Source organism: Jaculus jaculus, chromosome 8 (genome assembly GCF_020740685.1).
Source record: "Jaculus jaculus isolate mJacJac1 chromosome 8, mJacJac1.mat.Y.cur, whole genome shotgun sequence".
Taxonomy (NCBI): domain Eukaryota; kingdom Metazoa; phylum Chordata; class Mammalia; order Rodentia; family Dipodidae; genus Jaculus; species Jaculus jaculus.
The window spans coordinates 130,150,812-130,177,470 of record NC_059109.1 but is presented as its reverse complement, the minus strand read 5'-3'; the positions used below and the strand labels follow the sequence as shown (position 1 = coordinate 130,177,470).

Sequence of the window (26,659 nt, the reverse complement as noted above, 5' to 3'; positions counted from 1 at the left end):
CCCAGACATGGTACGGCCCACCGCGCGCGGTGACGTACTTCCGCCTCCGGCGCCTCGCGCAGTTCCGCCATGGCGTCTGCGGAGTCCGGGCGCCGTGCCGCCGGCTCTGGGCGACTGGACAAGTACTCGGTGCTTCTGCCCACCTACAACGAGCGCGAGAACCTGCCGCTCATCGTGTGGCTGCTGGTGAAGAGCTTCTCGGAGAGGTAGCGCGCCGCCCGCCGTCCCTGTCCCCGACCCCGGTCCCCGAGGAGCCAGACGTCGCCGGTCCGTTTCCCCGGCCCGGGCTGCTGCGGCAGCGGCGGTTGGCCGCGCGAGGCGGCCCGACCCGGCCCGTCTGCTCCCTGGGTTCACGCAGGACACCCTGACCTGCGAGGACAGCCAAGGAGGCTGCCCTGCCACACGTGTCCTGGGTCGTCCTTCCTGCTCGGGGCATCTGTGAGACAGTCGTTTATCTTGATGACAGATGGGTGTCATCACCCTCCCCCTCCTCTTCCTTCCAAGGAAGGGCTGTCTGACCCCCCCCCCACACACACACACACAACATTTATATTTCGGGGCGAGGTTGAAAGCCTGAGCTCCCCTCGGTCACGATCTGTCGTCCGAGCTAGCAAGCTCGCTTCCCTCCTCCCTGCCCCCCCCCACACACACACACCGGGTGCCCAGGGCTTATGTAAGCTTGAGGTTTGCTCTGGGTTAGGGAACCACCGATGGGCTGGGCGTCCCGATGCTGCGCCAACGAGGGAGGGAGGGAGGGATGCGCACCTTCGCCCAAGATCCGTTGGGTGTCGTCGTCAGAAACGGGGAATTTGTCTGCTTCGTGTTTGCTTATTTTGCTGTGTTGGAGGTGAAACCCTGGGGCCTAGCTCGTCCTAGGCAAGCGCTCTGCGAATGAGCTTAGAAATGGGAATTTTGAAATTCTAAGCGTTATGCAATTTTTTTTAAAAAAAAGAACAAAGTAAACAAAGCGAAGTAACTCCCGTGCTGTCAGTGTTTGGGGACTTGTTTTATGGCGAGACAAATAGGATCATCCAGGGAAAAAAAAAAAAAAAAAGGTCTGGGCATTTTTCCATCTCAGCATCCAGTCATGATTTTGGAAGTCAGGTAATGCCCCGTGCGACTGCTGTTTGTTTAGACGGCCCAATCTCGCCCCCGAGCGGAGATGCGTGAATTTTCTGTTTCTTCTTTGACTTCTGCCTTTCAAATGAGAATGGGGACATGATGCTCATGTTATCCAGCAGTTAGGAAAGCACTTGATATCCGGACTGTGATCCTAGCTCCTGGGAGGCAACAGGGTCTCCATGCACTTGGACGCCAGCAAGACCCAGTCTCGAAAAGAAAGAAAGAAGACAGCAGTTTGTCTTTATGATGGATATGGCTGCAAGTTTTCGTACAAAGGAGGCAACCTAAGCATTAGATCTCAGTTGTTGGAAGTGCTGACTGTTTGGTGAAAGCCACTGATTACTGGACTTTGTTTTTTTTTACGGGATACAAGGTGTCATGTAGCTCAGGTTGGCCTTGAAGTCTAACTGAAGACGGTTTCTTTAAATGTTGGGATTACAGCTAGGCAAGCACTCTACAGTGAGCTGTGTCCTCAGCATTTTGTTGCTTTGAATAACAGTTGTCATATAAATGATGACCCCTCAAAGTTTAAGTCTCTTGTTTTCACTTGATTCTGACAAGCTCTTTCCAAAGTAGAAAAGTTTAATCGTTACATAGCTAGTTGTACTCTGCACTTGTATTTGATTTTATGATTTTTTTGCTCTGTTGTTTAATCTTTTATGTACTGCAATCTTATTTATTAAATATCCTTTTTTTTTTTTTTTTCTGAGACAGGATCCTCACTATGCCCAAGGCTGGCTTGAAATTCCCTATTCTCCAGCCTCCTGATGACCTAGGTTCAGTTCTCTAGTGCCCACATATAAGCCAGATGGACAAAGTGGTGAATGGCTCAGAATAGATAGATATTTTAAAAAACTTTTGGGGACTAGGGAAATGGCATAGCAGTTACAGCATTTGCCTGCGAAGCCTAAAGACCCGGGTTTGAGTCCCCAAAAGGACATAAGCCAGATGCACAAGGGGGCACATGTGTCTGGAGTTCGTATGCAGTGGCTAGAGGCCCTGGCGTGCCCATTCTCTCTTTCTCTCTGTCTCTTTCTTTTTCAGAAATAAATAAATAATAAAATATTTTTTACAAAACTTTTTAAGAAATTTTATTTGAAGCCAGGCATGGTGGCATGTGCCTTTCATCCCAGTACTTGTGAAGCAGAGGTAGGAGGATCACTGTGCACTGGAACTACATAGCGAGTTCCAGGTCAGCCTGAGCTACAGCGAGACCCTACCTCAAAAAACCAAAAACAAAACATAATAATAAAAATAATGTACACACACATACATATATATTCAAGAGAGAGAGGAGCACATGCTACTTTGTGTATCCAGCTTTATGTGGGTACTGAGGAATCAGACCTGAGCTAGCAGGCTTTGCATGTAAGCACCTTTAATCACTGAGCCATGTTTCCAGCCCTACTTTTTTTTTATTAAATCTTTTTCTTTTATTTTTATTTATTTATTTGAGAGCAACAGACAGAGAAAGAGGCAGAGAGAGAGAGAGAGAATGGGCGCGCCAGGGCCTCCAGCCACTGCCAACGAACTCCAGACGCATGTGCCCCCTTGTGCATCTGGCTAACGTGGGTCCTGGGGAATTGAGCCTCGAACTGGGGTCCTTAGGCTTCATAGGCAAGCGCTTAATGGCTAAGCCATCTCTCCAGCCCTCCAGCCCCACTTTTTAACTCTTTGTTGACAATTCTTACATGTACCTGAGGTACTTTTTTTTGTAAGAGAGAGAGAATTGGCATGCCAGGGCCTTTGGCATCCAGACTTGTGCGACATCGTGTGCACATGTGCAACATTATGTATTTGCATCACCTTCTGCCGCTGGCTTAGGTGGGATTTGGAGACGACGACAAAACATGGGTCCTTGGGCTTTGTGGGCAAGCACCTTAACTGCTAGGCCATCTGCCTCTCCATCCTGTGATGTACTTTTTAATCTTTATTTATTTGCAAACACAGAGAAAGTAAAAGAAAGACTGCATGCCAGAACCTCTTGCCTGCTACAAATAAATTCCAGGTGCATATCAACCTGTACATCTGGCTGTATGTGGGTACTGGGGACTCTAACCAGGTCAGCTGACTGTACAAACAAGCAGCTTAACTGCTGAGTCATCTCTCCAGCCCCATTATGTATTTTAATCTTTTCAGTTGAATATTGTTAAGTATTTTGATCATAATCCCCTCCTACCACTCTTGTTTCCCTTCCCCCATATGGGGGGGGAGCATTTTTGAGATAGGGTCTCATGTAGCCCAGGCTGACCTCCGGCACAATATGTAGCCAAAGATGATTTTGAACATTCTGCTTCCAACTCCCAAGTCCTGCCATGAGAAGGTTTGTTATATCATTTGTTACTAAGGTTCCACAGTTTCCAAAGTAGGTGAATCAAGTTGCATAGGCTATATGAATGCATGTATTATCTTCAACTTAAATTCTTTGATTTATATGGATGACCAACACATTTTTTTTTCCAGCAATATACTGGACTAGAGGTGAAATACAAAGTGTTTTTAGTATTTATTCAATTTGAGAACTGAAATTTGCCTTAGTGACTAATCTGGCAATAAATCTCCACTTATGCTGGTCAGGAATTGCTTTTTTATTGGGGTGGGTTTTGAGACAGGCTCTAATGTAGTCCAGGCTGGCCCTCACCTCCCAGACCTGCCTCCACCTCCCAGGTGCTACAGCACTTGTACAGTTACTTTTTACTTTTACTTTTTACTTTTACCACCAATTCCAGTTTACAATTTTTAAATTATTTTAAAATTTGAGATCCTCTCCTCCACATTAATGCAAATTTCAATTTTATTTTAGTGCAATCAACTATGAAATTATAATCATAGATGATGGAAGCCCAGATGGAACAAGAGAAGTTGCTGAACAGTTGGAAAAGATCTATGGGTCAGACAGAATTGTAAGTCACTTGAACGTTTTTCTGTATTTGTGTAAGGAAAGTTTGACACCTGAACAATAATACTTATGTGACTAAATGTCAGGGCAGCCAGGGCAGCTTGCTGATAGGATTTACACACTCTTTCTCTGTACTTATAAGTTTACATACCCTTGATAAAGGAGTGAGCTTTCTGACTACTTCTGCAGATATGGGTTTTTTGTTTTGTTTTGTTTTTTTGAGGTAAGGTCTCACTCTAGCTTTGTCTGACCTGGAATTCACCATGTAGTCTCAGGGTGGCCTTGAACTCAGAGCAATCCTCCTTTCTGTGCCTCCCAAGTGCTGGGATTAAAGGTGTGCTCCACCACACCCGGCTGTGCATTTTTTTAATGGGTGTGTGGTGTGTGTGCATGTTTGCATATGTATGTGGGCACATCTGTGGAAGCTAGAGGTTGAAGTCAGTCACAGACTCTCACTGAACCTGGAGATCACTGGCTGGGCTAGCTAGTTAGCAAGTCTTGGAGACCCATCTGTCTCTACCTCCCCAGTGCTGGGATTATATAAGCACACACCACCATGCATGGCCTTTGTGTGGATGATGGGCTCCAAACTCCCATTTGAGTGGCAAGTACTTTATCCACTGAGCCATCTCCCAGCTCCCAACTTCATCATTTTTGTTTTGGCTTTTTTTTTTTTTTTTTTGGAGGTAGAGACTGGCTCTAGCACATGCTGACATAGAATTCACTATGTATTCTCAGGGTGACCTTGAATTTACAGTGATTCTCCTGCCTCTGCCTCTCTGGAGTGCTGGGATTAAAGGCGTGCACACCTGGCTGTTCTGTGTAATCTTTATGTTGAAGTTACCTTCTCATTGCTGGGACAGACATCCAGCCCAGAAGCAGCTTATGGAAGGAAAGGATTTATTTTGGCTTACAGTCTTGAAGGGAAGCTCCATGATTGCAGGAGAAAGCATGGTATAAGCAGAGGCAGACATCACCTCTGACATAGCAGGTGGCAAAATGAGCAGGAGAGTGAGCTAACAGTGGCAAGCTGGAGGCCAAGAAAACTCAAGGTTCACCCCTGCCACACACCTCCTCCAGCAAGACTACACCTCCCACATTGCCACCAGCTGTGGAGCAAGCATTCAGTACACATGAGTTTATGAGGGACACCCCATTAAAACCACCACACTGTTGGTAGTTAGTTACAGCTTTTTATCAGTGAGATCCCAGGAGCAGCCTCCTTTCCTACTTGGCAACCACAGGTGTCCTCTTAAAGACAAAATTGTCCTTTTACCATTGTTATAGAATAGAAGAAATCTCAGAAGAATTTTTGTTGTTTTTTGCTTTGCTTTGCTTTGCTTTTTTCCCCCCTAATTTAATTTTACTTATTTGAAACACAGAGAGAGAATGGGCATGTCAGGGCCTTCAGCCGCTACAAACGAATTCCACATGCATGTGCCACCTGGGGCATTTGGCTAATGTAGGTTCTGGGGAATCGAACATGGGTCCTTTGGCTTTTGCAGGCAAATGCCTTAACCACTAAGCCATCTCTCCATCCCTGTGTTGCTTTTTCAAGGTAGGGTCTCACTGTAGCCCAGGCTGTCCTTGAACGCATTCTATAGTAGGCTAGCCTTGAACTCACAGCAGTCCTCCTCCCACTGCCTCCTGAGTGCTCTGGGATTCAAGGTGTGAGCCACTATGCCCAGCTCAGGAGAGCTTTACTTTTTTTTTTTTTTTTTTTTTTTTTTTTTGAGGTAGGGTCTTGCTCTAGCCCAGGCTGACCTGGAATTCACTATGGAGTCTCAGGGTGGCCTTGAACTCATGGAGATCCTCCTACCTCTGCCTCCCGGGTGCTGGGATTAAAGACATGCACCACCTCGCCCGGCTGGGTGATTGATTTTAGAGTACCTACTCAATTGATTTTTTTCTTCAAATTAGTAAACAACTTTGATTAAGAGTTCTGTTTTTTTTCCATCACCCCAATAAAACTAAAAATAATGAAAAAAATTGCATTCATACAAAATTGTGTGCTCAGTTTTTTTGCCTTTCTTAAGAAAATATTTATTCATTTGAGAAAGGGAGAGCGAGAGAATGGGTGCACCAGGGCCTCCAGCTGCTGCAGACAAACTCCAGGTGCATGTGCCACCTTGTGAATCTGGCTTATATGGGTCCTAGGGAATTGAACCTGGGTCCTTTGGCTTTGCAAGCAAGCACCTTAACTACTAAGCCATCTCTCCAATCCCCTTCTTGCTAAAAAGTATTTCATTTATTTATTTGTTTGGGGGGGGGGCACACCAGGGCCTCTAGACATTGCAAAGAAACTCCAGACACATATGCCAACAGGTGCATCTGGCTTACATGGGTACTGGGGAATCAGACCTGGGTCCTTAGCCTTTGTTGGTAAGCACCTTAACTGCTAAGCCATCTCTCCATCCAGCACCCTCCCCCCTTTTTTTAATATTTATTTGCAAGGTGAGAAAGAGGGTGGGCATGCAGAACCTCTTGCTGCTGCAAAAGAATTTTAGTTGCATGCACAACTCTGTGCCTGGCTTTATGAAGGCACTGGGGAATCAAACCTGGCCTGGCAGCTCTGCCAGCAAGTGCCTTTATAACCACTGAGTCCTCTCCCCAGCTCCTCCTCTATTTATTTTTATTTTTATTTTTATTTTTATTTTTTGGTTTTTCAAGGTAGGGTCTCACTCTAGCCTAGGCTGACCTGGAATTCCCTATGTAGTCTTGGGCTGATCTGGAGCTCACGGTGTTCCTCCTACCTCTGCCTCCCTAGTGCTGGAATTAAAGGCATGCTCCACCATACCCAGCAACACTTCTTTATTTTATGGCCTTAGATACAGACACAATAGTATGGGCCTGCAGTTACAGTTTCTGGGAAGATTGAGTCAGAAGGATCACTTCAGCCTAGTAGTTGAAGCCCTGCCTTGCAACATTGTGATTTGTCTTGAAGGGGAAAAAGCCATGACAGGAATGGTACTCATTTCTTTAGGCAGTGGGTACATATTATATGTGGAGGGTATTATAAGCGCATGATGAAGCCAGTTTGGAATAGCTCAGAAAGCACTCAGCACAGTTCCAGTGGTTGAAACCACGTTTCAGAAAAAGCCAAGAACATCAGCTCTCTAGCTCTGTAGAGGAAAACACTGTGCTGATGCATGCCCTGGGGAAGTGGGAGTAGAGGACTGAGCGCTTGAGGCCAGTTGGGGCACATAGAACCTATCTCCAAACCAACCAACAAACAGCAGTTTGAGTGAGGAAACTGATTGTAAATTGCAGTGGTGGGATTGTGGAAAACATGGAGAGCTCTCTGACCTGTGAGCAGTCCTGATTGGGCAGGGAGCCAGGATTGTGAAGGGTGACAGCCTTCTCTCTTACCTGCTTCTGTGAGGTCATGGAGTCTTCTGATCCACTAATGTGGGGACAGATTGTTACCCATACTTTGTCAGACCCCCCGCCCGTTGGTAGAGTCTCACTCTAGACCAGACTGAACTAGAATTCACTTGGTGGTGCCCAGCTGGCCTTGAATTCTCATCAGTCCTACATCTGCTTCCTGAGTGCTAGGGTTAACGGTTTATAGCACCACACCCACATCAATTTTTTTTTTTTTTCTGAGGTGGGGTCTCACTCTAGCTCAGGCTGACCTGGAATTCACTCTGCATTCTCAGGGTGGCCTTGAACTCACGGCAATCCTCCTACCTCTGCCTCCCGAGTGCTGGGATTAAAGGCGTGTGCCACCATGCCCAGCTTTTTTTTTTTTTTTTTTTTTTTTAATTTTTTAAAGGAAATTTATTGGATTATCTTACGGTAGTCCAATGGCAGTTGCAGGCCCAAGATTCAAGAAACCTGGTAGCTGTTCAGCAATTTATTTTTTTATTTTTGTTGGGTGGGGGTGTGAGGAGACAATGGGTATTCCAGACCCTCCTACCACTGCATACTAACTCCAGATGCATGTGCCACTTTGTGCATCTGGCATTACATGGGTACTGGGGAATTGAACCCAGGCCATCAGGCTTTGCAAGCAAGCGCCTTTAGCTGCTGAGACATCTCTTCATGTCATTTTCCTGTAAGTGTGCAATGTGCTGATATATGTTTACATTGTGAAGTGATTACCTTGGTAAGGATGTTGCACACATCCTGCACCCCATGTCATTGCCCTTTCTACGTGGGTTGCTTGAGTGTGGCAGAAACACTAAAGATGTGTTCTCCTTGCAGTTGTCAGGTTTATAATATGTTAATAGCTCATCTTACCATACAGTTGATGAGAGTCTCAACTTGTACTTTTTCTTTTAGACATTTCTTATTTATTTCCTGGGGGAGGGGCAGATAAAAAGAGAATGGGCATGCCAGGATCTCCAACTACTGCAAATGAACTCCAAACACATGTGCCACCTTGTACATCTAGCTTACATGGGTCCTGGGAAATTGAACCAGGGTCCTTTGGCTTTGTAAGCAAGTGCCTTAACCACTAAGCCATCTCTCCATCCCTTTATTCACTATTTTTAAGGCATTAAGCATAGCTTCAAGAGATTTGAGTACATAAAATATGAACTTCTGGACACACCTGAATACCCAGTGCTTTGGGAGTGTGGTTAACAGTTACACTCAGGTATCGTTGAACTAGTACAGCTGCATTTAAAAATTTTTTTTTCTTTTGAGAGAGAAAGAAAGGCAGAGAATGGGCATGTCAGGGCCTTTTAGCCACTATGAATGAACTCCAGATGTGTGTGCCCTCTTGTATAACATTGCACACTTGCGTCACTTTGGGTCTGGTTAGGTGGGGCCTGGAGATTCAAACAAGCATTCTTAGACTTTGCAGGCAAGCGCCCTAACTGCTAATCCATCTCTCCGATCCAAAACTGCATTTTAAACAGACATGCCTACCAATGATCTTTTCTCAAGATTTTCTGTGCTAAAAACTTACCACTAAGTGGGCTGGGGAGATGGCCTGTGGTTAAAGGCATTTGCCCCATAAACCTACTGGCCAGAGTTTAGATCCTCACCATTCAAATAAAGCCAGATATAAAAAGGCACATGCCTCTGTAGTCCCAGTGCACATGGCACATGGCAGAATCAGGAGAATCCCAGAGTCCTCAGGCCAGCTATTTTGCCTTCCCAAGCAGCAGACAGGAGAGATTTCTCTCAAACCAGGTGGAAGGAGAGGAGCAACATCCTCTTGACCTTCACATGTGCACACACAGTTCTTGATCAATGAAATTATAATATTACATAAAATAAGTGCATGTACTTCTGAGCATATGGTGCCAGCCCTGTGCCCAGAGTCAGTTGGCAAATGACTATTTTGGTCCCAGTTTCCTGCCATTGTGCCTTGCCTTAAACAGAAAGGGGCCATCAGGAGAATGTGAAGAGGTTTCTGAGGGGGGCTCAGGGAATGTGGAAAGTAGAACTATGGGTCTGAAAGTAAAGCACTAGTTAGAAACAATTTGAACTTACTTGCACAAGAAATAACAGGGGCTAGAGAGATGGCTGAGCACTGACGGTGCTTGCCTACAAAGCCTAAGGACCCACATTTGATTTCCCAGATGCCATGTAAGCTAAATGTGCAAGATGGCACATGTGCACAAGGTGACACATACATCTAGAGATCAACTTCAGTGCCTGGAGGCCCTGGCACACCAATTCATCCCCCCCTCCCCCCCCCACACACACACGATAAGTAAAGAAAGCTGGGCATAGTAGCTCACCCTTTAATCCCACCACTTGGGACGCAGACGTAGGAGGATCGCAGTGAGTTCAATCTCAAAAAAACAACCCAACAATAAATAATAAGTATATTATTTAAAAGGGTAAATGTTATCAGTAAGACTAAAGTTGGCTCTGATGGGTATGGGAGTTCCTATTATATCTGTGACCAAACGTCTGACAAGAAGCAAGTTAAGGGGAAAGGGCTTATTTTGGTTTAGATTTTAAGAAGGGATATAGTCCATCTTGGCAGAAGAATGATGGCAGAAATGTCAGGCAGCTGGTCACTTTGAGACCACAGAGGGGACAGAAGGTGGAACCAAGCTATAAAACTTCAAGGACTGCTCCCAGTGACTTCCTCAGCAAGGCTCTGTCTCCTGAATGTTTCTTCCGAAGCAGTGCCGCCAGCTGGGAACCAAGTGCTCAAGCACGTGAGCCTGTGGGGCACATTTCACAGCCATCAGGGGGCACCTCCTGTTCTGTGCCGCACTTCCTCATGTAGCGGAGTGTTAGCTCGGTAGTTCGGTGTGTGCTATGTGCATGCATTTCTATGTGTGTGTATACACACACATGTAGCTTATGAATATTTGTGTGTACACGCATTTATGGAAGTAGATAGTATGCAGTTTTCTTTTAAATGTGATCTGCCTGTGTCATTAATACTTACAGTCATATCTGAGAAAGGTTTTGTTACTAGAGGCCTGTATTTCTTTGAATTACTTTAATGTTTTTTCCTATACAACTGAACCTTTAAGCACTTGGAGAATTATAAGTAATTATAAATTATGTAATTAATAAAATCTAACAGGAAATTTCTGATGAGCTTTAAGGAATTTCCTTTTTTATGTCAGATACCAGGTGGGATCTGGGTTTTGTCAGAACTCTTCAGTCACACAATGAAAATCTAGTCTAGCTGTCATATGACATGTTTGCTGAATGTCTGTTTTTCTTGTTTCTTTGTTTCAGTTTTTGGTTTTTTGAGGTAGGATCTTGCTCTAGCCCAGGCTGACCCAGAATTCATTATGCAGTCTCAGGGTGACCTTGAACTCACAGCGATCCTCCTACTTCTGCCTCCCAAGTGCTGGGGTTAAAGGCATGAGCCAACATGCCCAGCTGTTTTAGTTTTTTTGAGGCAGGGTCTCACTTTAGCCCAGGCTGATCTAGAACTCACTCTATAGCTCCAGGCTGGCCTCAAACTCACCGCAATCCTCCTACCTCTGCCTCCCAAATCCTGGGATTAAAGGTGTGCGCCACCACTCCCGGCAATGTCTGTTTTCCTGTCATCTCTTATTGGACAGGAAGATCTTTTCCTCATCTTTAATTCTACCCAAGAACTCCAGCAGCTTTCATGTAGTTTCAGAACAGTGACACCACACTCTGGATGAAGCTGAAGAGACTTTGTCTAGAGGTCTGCGGTGCTTGGCAGATGCAGACAGAGCAGGATGCTGCTCACTAGTGTCCAGCCAGAAGGAAAAGGCTTAACAGTAAAGTACAGGTCCAGCTATTAAGCAGGAAGTTTCCAAAGACTAAGTGACAAGCTGAGAAAAGAGCATACCCCCCTCTATTCCATTTTAAAAGAGCATTTCCTTGGGATGGTGGACATGAGGGATGGTTATCCAGGTGTGCAGCCAGATCAGCTGATGGAAGAGAGTCGCCTCAGAATGGAAAGAAGGTGAGTGTGGCTGCCAAGCACTCCAAAAAGCCATAGAATGATGAAAAGGGCTGTTTTTCTGGAAGAAACCATAGGTAGGGTTGACACAATAGATCAAGTAATGCCTGTAAAGGTGGTACTGTGAAATATTGGGTGGGTGGCACCAGGAAAAACAAAAATACAAGTATTGCCTGTCAGGTTAGAGTTACCAAAGGTTGCTTTGCTCAGAGTTGTGTTGAATTGGTCAGTATGGTACCAAATGCCTTTTTTACTTTGACAAAACAAAAGAATAAATACCCTGCTTCAAAGTTACAATTGTGCTCATAAGAATAAAATAAAATATGTAATAGATTTCTTTCAATTTGTCCTCAAATATTGTTTCTTATTCCTACAGCTCTTAAGACCACGAGAAAAAAAGCTGGGACTAGGTGAGTCAGATCTCCAGCCCTTATTCCTTTCCTACTCCTTGGCCTAGGGAATATTATCCAGTGTGTGTTGTCCTCATTTGGAAAAAGGCAAAAGTACAGCAACTTGCTTACGGCTCTTCATGATGTTTAATATGTTTAATGCTTTCCCTTGGGTTGCCTGCGTCGGTCAGGCACTTAAGACAGTAACCATGGTGTAGAAATGAGTACAGTGACTCTGGTTATACACGGATGAAGGAATTGATGGGAAGCCAAGTGGAACAGAGGCTGCTAAGAGATTACTGACTGCAGGTGGTTCCTCCCACCCCTGGACATGGAGTAAGGATGAGAGGACACTGGAGAATGATGATGTTACTTGTATTTTTGGAAGTCTGATCTACTTAGAGGGGCCTGAAACGATAGGGACAAGCCTGGCAGGAGATAAACTCATGGAGCTAGGCACTGTGCTGGGTACAGTGTAAGTGGTTGGCCGGGGGGTGGGGGGAGGCAGACCGTAAACTTCCCTTATGTCTCTTCTTGTACCTCTCAAAGGTGTCTGGAAGCCAAGTGACAAGAGAACCATGAAAGGAGGGGTGACCACCATGTAGCCTAGAGTAGGGAAGGGCCATTAGTTGTTAACCTTTGAACACCATTTACATTTTGAGTCTAAAAGGTGATTCTTTGTAGTCATGAAAAGTTTTTTTGGCTTTAAGTATAGAGTATTTTGGGTATTCCAGGTACATTCAGTGCTTCTTAGGTGAATCTCTGAGAACCGTTATGTAGCTGTTGGTTGCAGTTGCTCCTGTTGAGGATGGACGGACTTATTACTGAGAACTCGGGGCGCTTGGAAAAAGTACAGCCCTTAAAGCTCAAAAGCTGTTGTCCTGAAGAATGTCAGTTCCCAGCAGCACTGGGGGTCCTTGGCATTGGAAATAATTTGTAAACTATTATGAAAGCTGCCAAGAATTACTGAGCAGTGGGCTGGAGAGATGGATTGATGGTTTAGGAACTTGCCTGTGGAGCTTAAGGACCCAGGTTTGATTCCCCAGTACCCACATAAGCCGTAAGCACAAGGTGGCACATGCTCCTGGAGTTTGTTTGCAATGGTTGGAGGCCCTGGTGTGCTCGCTGGCGCTCTCTTTCTCTCGAATGAATAAGTAAAATATTAAAAAAAAAAAAAAAAAAAGAATTACTGAGCAGTGAAACACTCAAACTCTTCATGCTTGCTTAGCCACTGCCATTAGACTATGCTTTGATTTTTCATTGATACAAAATAATTGTACACACTCCTGGAATACATTGTGATATGTGCAGTGTGTAACAATCAGATCAGTGCAATTCATACATCTGTCACTCAAACATAGATCATTTGTGTTGGGAACATTTAAAATTCTCTCTATTTTTATTACACTATTTTCTTATTTCAGTCTGAATTTTTTTGTCTTAAAATCAATGTCTTTATTACTTACTATCAGCAAATGTTTTATATATACATTTTACCTAATTACATATCCAGAGTTACATGAAAATTTCTTGGGGCTGGAGAGAGGGCTCAGTGGATAAAATCCTCAGAACCCAGGTAGCATGAGTATCTGTAATCTAGCATGCCTGCAGTGAGATCTCAGAAGCTCATGGGCCGGCTAGCCTGCTGTATGCAGTGGTAAACAAAAAGACCCATTCAAGCTAGATAGAAGGCAAGGGCTGACTCCTGAGGCTGTCCTCTGACTTCACATGCATAATGGCATGGCATGCATGCACCCACACTCACACATGGACACACGTAGACCAAAAAAATTCTCAGGGGAAAAAGGAACACAAACAAATAAAAGATTAAGTAGACCTGTGGCATGTGGGGGACCTAATCCTCTCTATTTTGAAATATCAGTTGTTAGCCCATGCTGTGGAACATGAAAAATTGTCTTCCTAAGTATGTTGGTATGGGGCTGGAGAGGCACCAATGCCCAAATCCTCCTGACCCATTAACTTCAATCTTCCAAGCCCCCAAATGGGAGACTTTGGGCAAAAATATGAAAAGAATTGCTAGCTGTGCCCAGTGATAGCCTGATGTACCTGGCCGAGTATAGTCAGCCTTCGTGTACGGCTTTTGTGGAAGTGGATTTTGGAGGACTGGGAGGAGCAGGAGACTTAAGTAGTGAATCAGCTGCCAGTGGGGCGACAAAACATGATGGTGGAGACAAGAAGAGAATCCAAGAAATGGCTAGGGCATTAGAATCACTTTGACTTAGAAAATGTAGTTTGGAAAGCATAGGTGTGGAGGCAGGAAACTAATCGGTGATCATTCCAAGTAGCCGTGTAAAGAGAACATACAGGAAGGTGGTGGATAACTCTGGGGTTCTGAGGAGAGACCTGGCCACCTGTCTTGGGAGCACACTAAAGAAGTGCCAAAAAGATTTTTTTTGTGGGGAAGGGGGTGGCTCAAGGTAGGGTACCCCTAGCCCAGGCTGACCTGGAATTCACTGTACTCTCAGGTGATCCTCCTATCTGAGCCTTCTGAATGCTGGCATTAAAGGTGTGCGCCACCACACCCAGCTAAAAAATAATTTATTCATTTGCAAGGAGAGAGTATGGGCATATCAGGGCCTCTTGTCACTGCACATATACCACTTTGTGCATCTGGCTTTGTGTGGGTACTGGAGAATTGAACCCAGTCCACCAGGCTTTGCAAGCAAGCATCTTAACCACTGAGCCATCTCCAGCCCCAAGAGTTTTTGGTGTTCAAGGTGGGGTCTCACTCTAGTCCAGGCTGAACTGGAACTCATTAAGTATTCTCTGGCTGCCCTCAAACTCACAGCAATCCTACCTCTGCCTCCTGAGTGCTGGGATTAAAGGTGTGAGCCACTACACCCAGCTCCAAGAATTTTTTTTTTAAGTCACAAGAATGCGATAATGTTTATCTCTGTGATCCTAATAATTGGGAGGCTGAGGCAGAAGGATCACCATCAAATCGAGGCCAACCTGGTCTACAGAGTGAGACCCCGTCCCCAAAACAAAAAATCTAGGCAGAGACTTTGGCGCATTTTTTTGCTAAATTGAAATGTAAGTGTGATATTTCCCATTAAATTGGCATTAGAGCTGGGCATGGTGGCACAATCCTTAAATCCCAGCACGTAGGATGCAGAGGTAGGAGGATTACTATTAATACAAGGCCAGCCAGAGACTGGCCAGTGAATCCCAGGTCAGCCTGGGCTGGAGTGAGACCCTACCTCAGGGGGGAAAAAAATATAGCATTCAAATGGGAAGGAAATAGATGAGCAGTTGCCGTCTTATTACTTCTAGAGGACTGGTGTTTGCTTTGGGAATGCTGAATGATCTCTTCCCTGCTCATGTGTATGCATGCCTGCCTAAGCCCTATGGTGACTTCTAATGGTTTTCATTTTCACTTTCATTGTTAGGAACTGCGTACATTCATGGAATAAAGCATGCCACAGGAAACTACATCATTATTATGGATGCTGATCTTTCACACCATGTAAGGGGCTAGCTTACTGCTTATTTATTCACAGAGTCATTTTGAGATGGTCTTACTCTATGGGACAGATGGTCTTGAACTTGTTGGTGATCCTCCTGCATGCCATGTGGCTGCCTCATCTGCCACATACTTCTTTATACTATTCATATGAATATTGACATGTCTTAGTGACTTACTGTTTATTCTTCTAAATTTCAGCCAAAATTTATTCCTGAATTCATCAGGTGGGTATTGTTCTTCTCATTAATTGAAAGTGGACGTGCTACCTAAACTTTCCTGTGAAGTGAACAACCAACATGTAGCCTTGAAACTTAATAAATTAGATGTGACTACATGATAGGTTTTAGGAGCTTGTAGGGACAAATCAGTAGATAACGTTTGTTGTTGGTCCTTTCAGAGCAAAGAAAAGATGAATTCTTATAGTCTGGCATTAAGCCTTGAGTTACATAGTAGACAAATGGGGTATATTCCAGGAGTGCCAGGATGATTGTCAACAGGGAGCCCTTAGCTTAATTCAGTTATCATTTTAACAGTGAAAGTAGTGGGATTGCTTAGAAAGGCTGAGAGGTATTTGTTACCCTTTGTAATAAAACTTCATTTGGAAGCTAGAGAGATGGCTCAATAGTTATGGCACTTGCCAGCAAAACCTAACTACCCAGGTTCAGTTCCCCAGTGCTCATGGATAGCCAAATACACAAAGTGATACATATATGTGGAGTTTGTTTATAGCGGCTATAGGCTCTGGAACACCCATTCATTTTTATTTATTCTCTCTCTGCTTGCAAATAAATGAATAGAATATTTTTAAAAAACTTTATTTTTATTGATTTATTTGTGGGGGGGGGAGAATGAGCACACCAGGGCCTCCAACCACTGCAAACAAACTGTAGACACATGTGCCACCTTGTGCATCTGGCTTAGGTGGGTCCTGGAGAATCGAACTGGAGTCCTTTGGCTTTGCAGGCAAACGCCTTAATCGCTAAGCCATCTCTCCAGCCCAAATAGAATATTTTTTAGAACTTGGGTAGGTATAGAAGGAAATCACATAGGTGTAATTAAAATGACTTTATCTGCCAAGCATGGTGGTGCACACCTTTAATCCCAGCACTCAGGAAGTAGGAGGATTACCTTGAGTTCAAGGCCACCCTGAGACTACATAGTAAATTCCAGGTCGGCCTGAGCTAGAGTGAAACCCTACCTCGAAAACAATAATAATAAAAATAAATAAGATGGCTTTGTCCTCATACAGACATTGTGCAGAATAGAATAGTGAAGCGCTGAGCCACGGCCAACCAGTGCAGTGAGATGACTGTGCCCGCTACCACTGGACCTGGGGGTTTCAAGGAAGATAAGAATTTTAGGTAAATGCTGGTAAAGCATACAAAATTGCATTTATTTGAAGGTGATAAATTTATATTTTTAGAAACCCAAGAGCCTGGGGAATCGCTCAGTAATAGCTTGGATCCTGTGCTAAGTGTACGCTAACTGATAAACCAGACTGTGGGGCTCATGGACATAAGGGGCTTCAGACGCTCCCACTTACCCCTCTGGTAGACGCTGGGACCAACTTCCAGATCAAACAGAGTTGTGGGCAAAGGGGATTGATTAAAACTTACAGATTCAGGGAAGTTTCATAAAGGCGGAAGAAGCTGGCCCACGTTCTCAGGCTGGAGCAGAGAGAGAAAGCAACACCATGGAAAGCACACTTCAGGAACTGCAGATTGAGCTCCAGCACTTTGCATAGCTTTAGACTAGAATTCCAGTCTACCCTACACCTTAGGGCTGGACCCTGGGATCCACCTAGAGTGACACCTCCTCCAGCCAGGTGACTGCAGATCTAAATTACAAACTTTAATAAAGTCCTGAATATGTTGGGGGCCATCCATTCAAACTACCACACACCTGATGGATGGGAGAGTGGGATTTCCTCTCCTGTATCCCTCAAATCTGGATAAGCTGTTCTTCTGTCTTCCTTGGTGCCCCCTACTGTCCCCTGTTCATCTCAGGCCTCTTCACTTGGTTACTGAGTTCGCAGAGCTGTGTTCCCTCTTCCTGCGTCAGGTTGCCTTCATAGACTTCTCTGCCACCTCTCATACACTAATGCGTCTTGGGCCTCATAAGGAAAGAAGCTAGTGGATAGAAAATAGGTGCAGAGGAAAAAAACCTGTCATCAGTAGAAAATCCAAGTGATTGGGGAAATGGCCTAGCGGTTACAGCATTTGCCTGTGAAGCCTAAGGACGCGGGTTTGATCCCCCAGGACCCACGTAAACCATGTGCACAAGGGGATGCATGTGTCTGGAGTTCATATACAGTGGCTAGAGGCCCTAGTGGGCTCGTTTTCTCCCTCCTTCCCTCCCCCTCCCTCTCTCTCTTCCTCTCTCTCTCTCATAAATGAATGAATGAGTGAATAAATAAATAAATAAAATATTTTTTAAAAATCCAAATGACTAATGGAACATGAGAAGCCCATCCTAGAATGGTCAAGAAAATACAAATTAAAATTACTATCACCCATTAGTTTGTCAAAATTTAACTTTTAGAGCAGAGATGTCATTAACAGTAAGAGGATGAAAACTGTACAAACTCAAGTACTACTGAAGGAAGTGTGAGTTGTAGAACTTTTCTGAAAATAATTTCTAGAAGTATGTTAAAAGTAAAGCACTCGTGAACTTTGTTTTGGCCATGATAGACTATTCCATTTAAGGAGTCTCAGCACCATGATATATATTTTTAGGAATGTTTATTTTGGCTGGGCATGTTGGTGCATTTCTTTAATCCCAGCACTCAGGAGGCTGAGGTAGGAGGATCACTGAGTTCAAGACTAGCCTGAGACTATATAGTGAATTCCAGGGTAGCCTGAGCTATACAGCAAGACCTTACCTCGAAAAACCAAAAGTTTAAAAAAAAAAGTTTATTCTGGTGTTACTCATTGTGATTTTGTTGTTGAGATAAGGAGAGCTTCCTATGAGATAAAACCCAGAGGTCTTAGTGGAACAGTTTCAACCATTTTTATAGGTATTAAACAGATGTGAGGGTTTATGCGTTTAATCCCAGTACTGGGGAGGCTGAGGCATGGGGATCAGAAGTTTGCAGCCAGTCTGGGTTATAGAATGAAACCCTGTTGTTTGATTGTTTGTGACCCAGTCTTTAAAAAAGAATTGGGAATATCTCTGCTGACCTGTAGGATGTCTATGATTCTATGATATATATTGCTAATTGATGAAACCTAAGTCACAACGTGACTTTTTGGATTCTGCCTTTCTAAATGTAACTAAAATCCTTCGGGAAGGGTATAATTATTTTCTACAAGGAAAGAGAGCCATCTCAAGGTATCCCTGGCCTCTTTGACATTATGCTATCTTCAAAGGGTATACAGACAGGATGGAGCAGGGATTGAGAAAATGTATCATCTTGCTAACTAACACTTGGTAAGATATTTTTATATGGTGGCCAGTCAACAGACAGTACAGTTTCATGGTTTTCCTCTATTCATTTAAAAGTAAATAAAAGAAACCCAATCAGGCTTGAAAGCTCCCTCTAAAACATCTTAGGGTAGATAGTCTAGTTCCATGGCTTTGTTCCTTTTTTCTGCTTTTCAGAGGAAAGTCCAATAGCTTTTCCTAATCAACAGTTGTTTCTTCTGCAGGAAGCAAAAGGAGGGTAATTTTGATATTGTCTCTGGAACTCGCTACAAAGGAAATGGAGGTGTGTATGGCTGGGATTTGAAAAGAAAACTAATCAGGTAAATACACATGTGTGGTAATTTCACTCTTAGCCTAACCACTGAAAACACTATTTAGATCACATTACCATGGTACTTTTGGATTTCTAGGGTCATATTATAACTGTAGTAAAACTCTCAGCATCTTCCCTCTATAGTATCTCCTTTGCTTAGAATGTTTTATTTGGGTGTTTTTCACTGAGGATAAATCAGCATGAACTTTAGGTTCCTTGATAATTGGTCCATTTAGTATTAGTTGTTCTCCTAGAGGCACTTTATAATGTCAGGCTTTTTTTTTTTTTCTTTTGTTTTTGGCTTTTTGGGAGGTAGAGTCTCATTCCAGCCCTGGATAACCTGGAATTCACTCTGTAGTCCCAGGCTGCCCTTGAACTCGCAGTGATCCTCCTACCTCTGCCTCCGGAGTGCTGGGATTAAAGGCGTGCAACACCATGTACAGCAGTTTCAGCTGCTAAATCATACAGATCTGGGTTAAAATCTCTGTTGTTTTACTATGTTCCTTTGTGTATTTTTACCTTTTTAAAAAATAGTTTTACTTATTTGAGAGAGAGAGTATAGAAGTGTCACGGCCTCCAGCCACTGTAAATGAACTTCCAAACATATGAGTTGTCCTGTGCATCTGGCTTATGTGGGTCCTGGGGAATTGAACCTGGGTCCTTTAGCTTTGCAGGCGAGTGCCTTAACTGCTAAGCCATCCTCCAGTGCTATTTACCTTTTTACTTTGACTTAAAACCTACTGTTTTCAGTTTTCTGTTACTGTCTGATGGCCCATCCCCAGAGTCTAGTAGGAGGAATATTGTGTGTTGGCCTCACTTGCAGCAGACATTTAGTGCTGGTGGTTGACTGGAGCACCTCAGTTCTGATTATGAATTCTCCTCACAAGGCTAGCGCAACTTCTTCACATAACTGTGGTTTGTTTAGTTGGGTTTTTAATTTTGTTTTTGGATGTAGGATCTCCACACATTATTTATCTGTGTACTTATGCACTTATTTTGAGGGAGGAAGGGGTCAGATAGAATGGGCACACCAGGGCCTCCTGACAACTGCAGATGAATTCCACATGCATGTGCCACCTGTGTATCTGGCTTATGTGAGTACTAGGGAATGGAACCTGAATTCTCAGGCTTCACAGGCAAGTGTCTTAACTGCTAAGCCATCTTTCCTACCCTCCACATAACTTCCTAAGGGCAGTATCCACAAACACAAAGGTAGAAACTGCAACTCCTAAATAAGGGTCTCTGGGGCTCCTTATCATGAGTATTTTGGTCACAGCATCCTGTGAATAAAGGGTGAGGGAAAGAGTCCCTGTCATCTCCTGATGACCACCAAGAACTCTCATCAGTGCATCTCCTGTTCAAGGCTGTAGAAAGGCTAGATTTGTTCTGTCATTCATCTTGTTTTAATTTGGAAGAGAATCAATGGGCATGCCAGGACCCCTTGCCTCTGCAAACAAACTCCAGATGCAGGTGCAACTTTGTGCACCTGCCTTTATGTGGGCACTGTAAAACCGAACCCCAGACCCCAGCAGGCTTTGCAAACAATTGACTTAGCCACTGAACTATCTCCCCAGTCTTGTCATTAATGTCTTCTCCTATGGAACCTTGGGACAGTCAATACAAACAGTCTTCCATGAAATGAACTGATTGGATGAAACAATGGTTTTTATTCCTGTTAAACACTGGAATCACATGAGGGGGAAAACCAGGCACAACTACCTTTATCCTCTCTCCCCCTCTCTGGCACTGCAGACCATTTGAATGAGTATCCAAAGGCCAAACCATTTTCCATGGACTCCCCACATGGTGCCATTGTGTAGCCAAGACGACAAGAGAGCACTCTCTTAAGGCACTCTGAATTTCATCAAGAATTAGCCCCAAACACACACATTCCAGCCTTCTAGGTGTGTCCTTGAGTTGTATATACTCATCATGGTTACTAAACAGTAACAGCACTGTGTAGAGTGGAAGCTGTAGGTCTCATTAGCATGACCCAGAACTGGAATTGAGACCCAGGCTGAGTGCATAATAATCAAAAGACCCCAGTTCAAGGCCGCCTGAGCTACATAGCAAAACCCTGTCTTTTTTATTTATTTTGTTTTTGTTTTTGAGAGAATGGTCACGCCAGGACCTTCAGGCTGCTGCGAACGAACTCCAGATGTGTGCGTCCCCCTGTGGTGCCTATGTGATGTCGTGTGCCTGTGTCACTGTGCATCTGGCTATGTGGGACCTGGAGATTTGAACATGAGTACTTAGGCTTCACAGGAAGCACATTAACCACTAAGCGATCTCTCCAGCCCAAAACCCTCCCTGTTAACCCTCTTAATCCATTGCTCCACCACCAGTACATGCAATTAAAAAAATCATCACCAAACAGTATGGAACATGCCTGTAATCTCAGATTCTCAGAAAGCTGAAGCAGGAGGATCACTTAGGACAGCATAGCAAGACCCTATCTCATATGTATTTATTTCATATAAATACATTGTAGGGGTTAAATTGTGTCTTGGAATGTGAATAGCCATTAGGCACAAATTAAAAGAAAAAATTTTGTGTTGATCAGCATCTAGCTGTGTTCCCTCACTTTGTGACTTGTGTGATGGTCTTTGCTAAGGAAGCCCTGGCTTATGGAGAGAAACTTCCCTTCCACTTGTCTTGGAAACTTGTACTAAAATGGCTGCAGTCCAAAGTTATTTTCTTTAGATCCTGTACTTCATTATGAAGTGTTATACAGCAGTTAGTCACTAATAGCTTGATAGTTATTGTTGAGGCAGTTGCCCCAGAGCCCTTGGTATAGACTATGCTTCACACAGCCATGTGGTAATCAGGACCCCTGCAGTGTTTTGGTAGAGGCTGTTGTGTCTTTGGGAAGTTAATGAGTTTAGAGTACGGGCCCCATGGTGGACATCAGTGTCCTTATGCACTTTCTTACCTGTCATTCGTACACCACTACCTCAGGCAGTGCATGAGAATAGGAGCCAGGTTCTTGGTTTAGATTTCACAGCCTCCAAAGCCAGGAAAAACAAAAGGTCATAGTTTAGACCAGCATGAGATGCTTTGTTAGCCGCACAGACTGAGACTCCAGGAACGAGTCAATTTCCAAAGATCACCAGAAACTAAGGCATTCATTCTACCTGTATATCCTCTTAGTAGGTTTTTGTTTGTGGTGTTTTGTTTTTGTTTTTGTTTTTTCTAATTTATTTGAGAGCAAGAGAGTGGGCATACTATTCAGCCTCCAGCTGATGCAAACTAACTCCAGACACATGCATCACCTTGTGCATCTAGCTTACATGGGTACTGGGTAATCGAACCTGGGTCCTTTGGCTTTGCAGGCAAGTGCCTTAACCGCTAAGTCATCTTTCTAGCCCTTGTTTGTGTTTTTGAGATGGCTAAATTACCCAGGCTGACCTGGAACTTCTGATCCTGCTGCCTTAGCATCTGGGGTTACAGGTATGCCCCACCATGGTAGGTAAAGAAGGCTTTTTTTTTTTTTTTTTTTTTTTTTGGTAGGGCCTTACCTTACTCTAGTCCAGGCTGACCTGGAATTCACTATGGAGTCTCAGGGTGGCCTTGAACTCTCTGTGCTCCTCCTACCTCTGCCTCCCAAGTGCTGGGATTAAAGACGTATGCCACCATGCCTGGCTCTGTGTGTGTGTGTGTGTGTGTGTGTGTGTGTCTGTCTGTCTGTCTGTCTGTCTGTCTGTCTGTCTGTGTGTCAGACAGCTTCAGGTTCACTGAGATGAACTTCCAGACCAGGCACAGTTATGGAGGAAGGGATATTTACTGAAGTTTACAGATCCAGGGGAAGTTCCATAAATGGCAGAAAAAGCTGGCCTGCCTTCACAGGACCAAGCAGAGAGAGAGAAGCCTAAGCCAAAAAGCCACTTCAGGAACTCCAACTAGGCACACTTGCATATCTTTAGATTGAAATCTGAAACCCACCACCACACCTTAGATCCACCCAGTAACACTGTTTCCAGCCAGGTAGCTGCAGATGCAAACTATAAAAAATAAAAAACTGAATATATTGGGCACCATCTATTCAAACTACCACAGTTTGCTTCTTTTTTTTTTTTTTGAGATAGGGTCCCACCCCAGGCTGATCTGGAATTTACTCTGTAATCTCAGGGTGGCCTTGAACTCATGGTGATCTTCCTACCTCTGTGTCCTGAGTGCCGGGATTAAAGGCGTGCACCACCATGCCCAGCTTTCTTTGTTTCTTGGAAACTGATTACCATATTCTTCCCTCTTCTTTTGACAAACTCCTTATCAATTTTATTTGTTTTTGTTGGGGTCTATTTGTTTTGTTTTGTTTTTGAGACTGGGCTTTCTGTCTCAAATAAATAAGAAAACTTTTTTTAAATTACAAAATCATCTGTATTTTTAGCTGAAGAGAGAGACAGCGTGTGTCTGCATGTTTAAGGTAGTATCTGACGTATTCCGTGCTGACCTCAAACTGGCTATGTAGCTGAACTTCTGATTGTCCACACCCAGGGCTTCATATATAAGCAAACCCCCACCATGCAAGCCCCATCTCAGACAGACCCCTCTTGGCTGAAGTTTGGAAGGATGCTTACTTTCTAGGTCCAAAATTCACTTAGAAAGGTGGGGAAAATCCCCGTTTTCTAAAAGATAAGCACCAGCTCTTATTTCACTGAGCAAAATTTTGTCTTTATTTTAGATAACTTAGTATTATACTTAGAAGGCAAGGGTGGCATTTCCTACACTCGGCTCTTGGGTGTTTCTCTTCTTGCTACATGACATTACTAAGGACAGTCTGATTGATTTGGCAGCCGCGGGGCCAATTTCATAACTCAGATATTGCTGAGACCAGGAGCGTCGGATTTAACTGGGAGTTTCAGGTACAGTGAACATTTCTACCATCTGTGACATTTTACCTAGAATGCCTTCCTTTACAGCGGCTGTTTTAAAGAACTGCTTTTCCTTCCATCCTGATTTTATTTGGAATGGTAAAAGGTAAACTGCAATTCCAGAGAAACTTCTAGTGAAGCCTAAGGAAACCTGTTGAATTTTTTTCTTTAGAAGCAACATGCCAGGTTTTAGAGTACTGATCCCAAGTGCTGGGCTCCACTGCTTATTTTGATTATTGCTGTCATGAGTGTGCACTGAAGAACACAGGTATTGAATTGTAGTCATTTTCTGCAGTTATGTGAAACCACAGCAGGATCTGCAGAATAGTTAAAAATGTTCATGTTAAGTTGTTTTCCTTTCTGTATTATTATTTATTTGCATGTGTGTGTGCATGCGTGTGCCAAGGTTCCCTACTGCTGCAAACACACATCAGCTGCATTCACCGCATTTCATGTAATACCTTGTTCTCTCTGTATGTGGCTGTATGCATTATTTTTGTTTGTTTAATGTTATCATTTAGGGAGACAGAAAATGGGTACACCCCAGCCTCTTGGAACAGTAAACAAACTCTAGATGCATGTTCCACTTTGTGCATCTGCCTTTATGTGGGTACTGGGGAATAGAACCTGGGCTGTCAGGCTTTGCAAAGAAGTGTCTTTAACCACTGAGTAATCTCTAGGCCGAAGAAAAAAAATTTTTTGTTGTTTACTTTACTTATTTGAGAATGACAGAGAGAGAAAGGGGGCGAATGGTCGTGCCAGGGCTTCCAGCCACTGCAAATGAACTCCAGACGCGTGCCGCCCCCTTGTGCATCTGCCTAACGTGGGTCCTGGGTAACCAAGCCTCGAACCAGGGTCCTTAGGCTTCACAGGCGAGTGCTTAACCACTAAGCCATCTCTCCAGCCCAAAAAAAATGTTTAAAAAAAAAACCTAAAAGTAATAAGTGCTGCTGTATCAGAAAACCTCCATATTTTAATAATTTCTCAGTATAAATTCTCAATAAGAATTCATTTTTTAAATTGTACCAAGTTCCTTAGCATGGATTTCATGCCCTTTTCCTTGCATAATGTATATGTACTATAGTCATCAGCAAGGAGAGGATGTGTCTGTACACCAATGGCTAGTGGAGCTTCTGTGCATCAAAAATATCAACCACCTCTGAAAGTTTAAGATACATGTAGAGCCAGTCACGGTGACGCATGCCTTTAATCCCAGCACTCCAGAGGCACAGGTAGGATTGCTGGGAGTTCAAGGCCACGCAAAGACTACATAGTGAATTTAAGGTCAGCTTGAGCTAGAGTGAGACCCTACCTCAAAAAAACAACAACAACAAACAAAATATATATATATATATTTTATTTATTTACATACATATATATATGTATGTAAATAAGTGTGTCTGTCCACAATTTTATATACATTCTGATTCCTTACAGATTATACCGAAAAGAAGTCCTACAGAAAATAATAGAAAGCTGTGTTTCTAAAGGCTATGTCTTCCAGATGGAGGTGATTGTGAGAGCCCGACAGCTGGGCTGCACTGTGGGTGAGGTGAGCAGCTTCCTCCTTACAGGAGCTAGAAGGTGGAGGCTCACAAGCTCCTCTCCTAATTGCTGAAGTAATGTCCTTGGCCTTCTGGCTATTTGGAATGCCCATGCCCGAGAGGGTGAGATTCCAGTGACTTACTGGAATTGACTTACTGTGACTTACACCAAGGCAGCTTCCTTTTAAGTAACTGTTATTGCTATTTCCTGTGGTTAGCATCATAGCGTGTGTTGCCAGGGTTTCATAGCAGGGTCTGGAGTCAGGGGTTAATGCTCCAGGCTGAGTTATTAGAGGATCCCCTCATTCAATGCCAACTTCTTAATCATAGCAAGAAAACAGCCACCCTAGGATGTCCCTTCTTTTGTGGAAATTGCAGTCTTTTAATGTCACCAGTGATAGTAGAAGGTACCTTTTTTTGGTGGGGGGGGGGGTTCAAGGTAGGGTCTCACTCTGGCCCAGGCTGACCTGGACTTCCACTATGTAGTCTCAGGGTGGCCTCGAACTCACAGCAGTCATCATACTTTAATGCTGGGATTAAAGCTGTGTGCCACCATGCCTGGCCTTAAGGTGGCATTCTTAACAATGCAAGATGTGGTCCTTGGAAAGTATAGCTTCTCCTGGAAATACAGCCCAAAACTTGAATAAATTAAGGTTGTATTCAAGGTCGGTGCTTTTTAAACACTTGCAGATTTGTTTCAGATGACTTTATTTTTAGATAACAAAGTATGTGCTTAAAGGCCATTACTTTGATCCCCTCATCCTGCTCTTGGTTGAAGGACTTCTGTTGTAGGGCTGGCCCTTTTGCCATTTTTATTAGTAATTGTTGTGTCCTTGGTACACTTATGTTTTTTAAAAAATAACTTTAATCTATTTTTTTAAACAGGTTCCCATATCATTTGTGGATCGAGTTTATGGTGAATCCAAGTTGGGAGGAAATGAAATAGTCTCTTTCCTAAAAGGATTATTGACTCTCTTTGCTACTACATAAAAGAAATTATTCATTAATGTTTACCATGTTCATTTCAACTTAAAAAGAAGCCTGATTACTAATTTTTATAAATGTACCCTTAGAGCCTGAATTATAAGGTAAGGTCAATTTTGTACAAATCTTTTCTCTGGAAAAAGCCCATTTTATTTTCCAAATTAAAATGTATAGTTATTGGTTTAATGAACAGTGGTGTCTATTTTCATGTGCATTTTCCTGTATGAAGACATAAGAATAAATGCATGTAGGTTTTGCATAAGA

General features: G+C 43.6%; 1 protein-coding gene and 1 long non-coding RNA gene across 2 annotated transcripts; one reads left to right on the top strand and one right to left on the bottom strand.

The window, feature by feature from the left end:
- The first annotated feature begins 68 nt into the window (after positions 1-68).
- Dpm1 (dolichyl-phosphate mannosyltransferase subunit 1, catalytic) lies at positions 69-26,659 on the top strand. Its single transcript, XM_045156481.1, has 8 exons — positions 69-206; positions 3,926-4,025; positions 11,761-11,794; positions 15,184-15,260; positions 15,459-15,484; positions 18,908-19,003; positions 25,305-25,419; positions 26,297-26,659. The coding sequence occupies exons 1-8, from the start codon at positions 70-72 to the stop codon at positions 26,399-26,401; spliced, it is 690 nt and encodes a 229-aa protein (XP_045012416.1). The 5' UTR covers position 69; the 3' UTR covers positions 26,402-26,659.
- Positions 16,516-17,381, bottom strand: LOC123462798. Its single transcript, XR_006638532.1, has 3 exons — positions 17,163-17,381; positions 16,877-16,927; positions 16,516-16,590 (listed from the first exon to the last, which is right to left on the bottom strand). It is a non-coding gene; the product is annotated as an uncharacterized LOC123462798 (long non-coding RNA).

Coding starts and splice junctions, on each gene's coding strand:
- Dpm1 (XM_045156481.1), top strand. CDS start 70: ATGGCGTCTGCGGAGTCCGGGCGCCGTGCCGCCGGCTCTGGGCGACTG. Junction 19,004..25,304: donor TTGAAAAGAAAACTAATCAG/GTAAATACACAT, acceptor GATTCCTTACAG/ATTATACCGAAAAGAAGTCC. Junction 25,420..26,296: donor TGGGCTGCACTGTGGGTGAG/GTGAGCAGCTTC, acceptor TTTTTTAAACAG/GTTCCCATATCATTTGTGGA.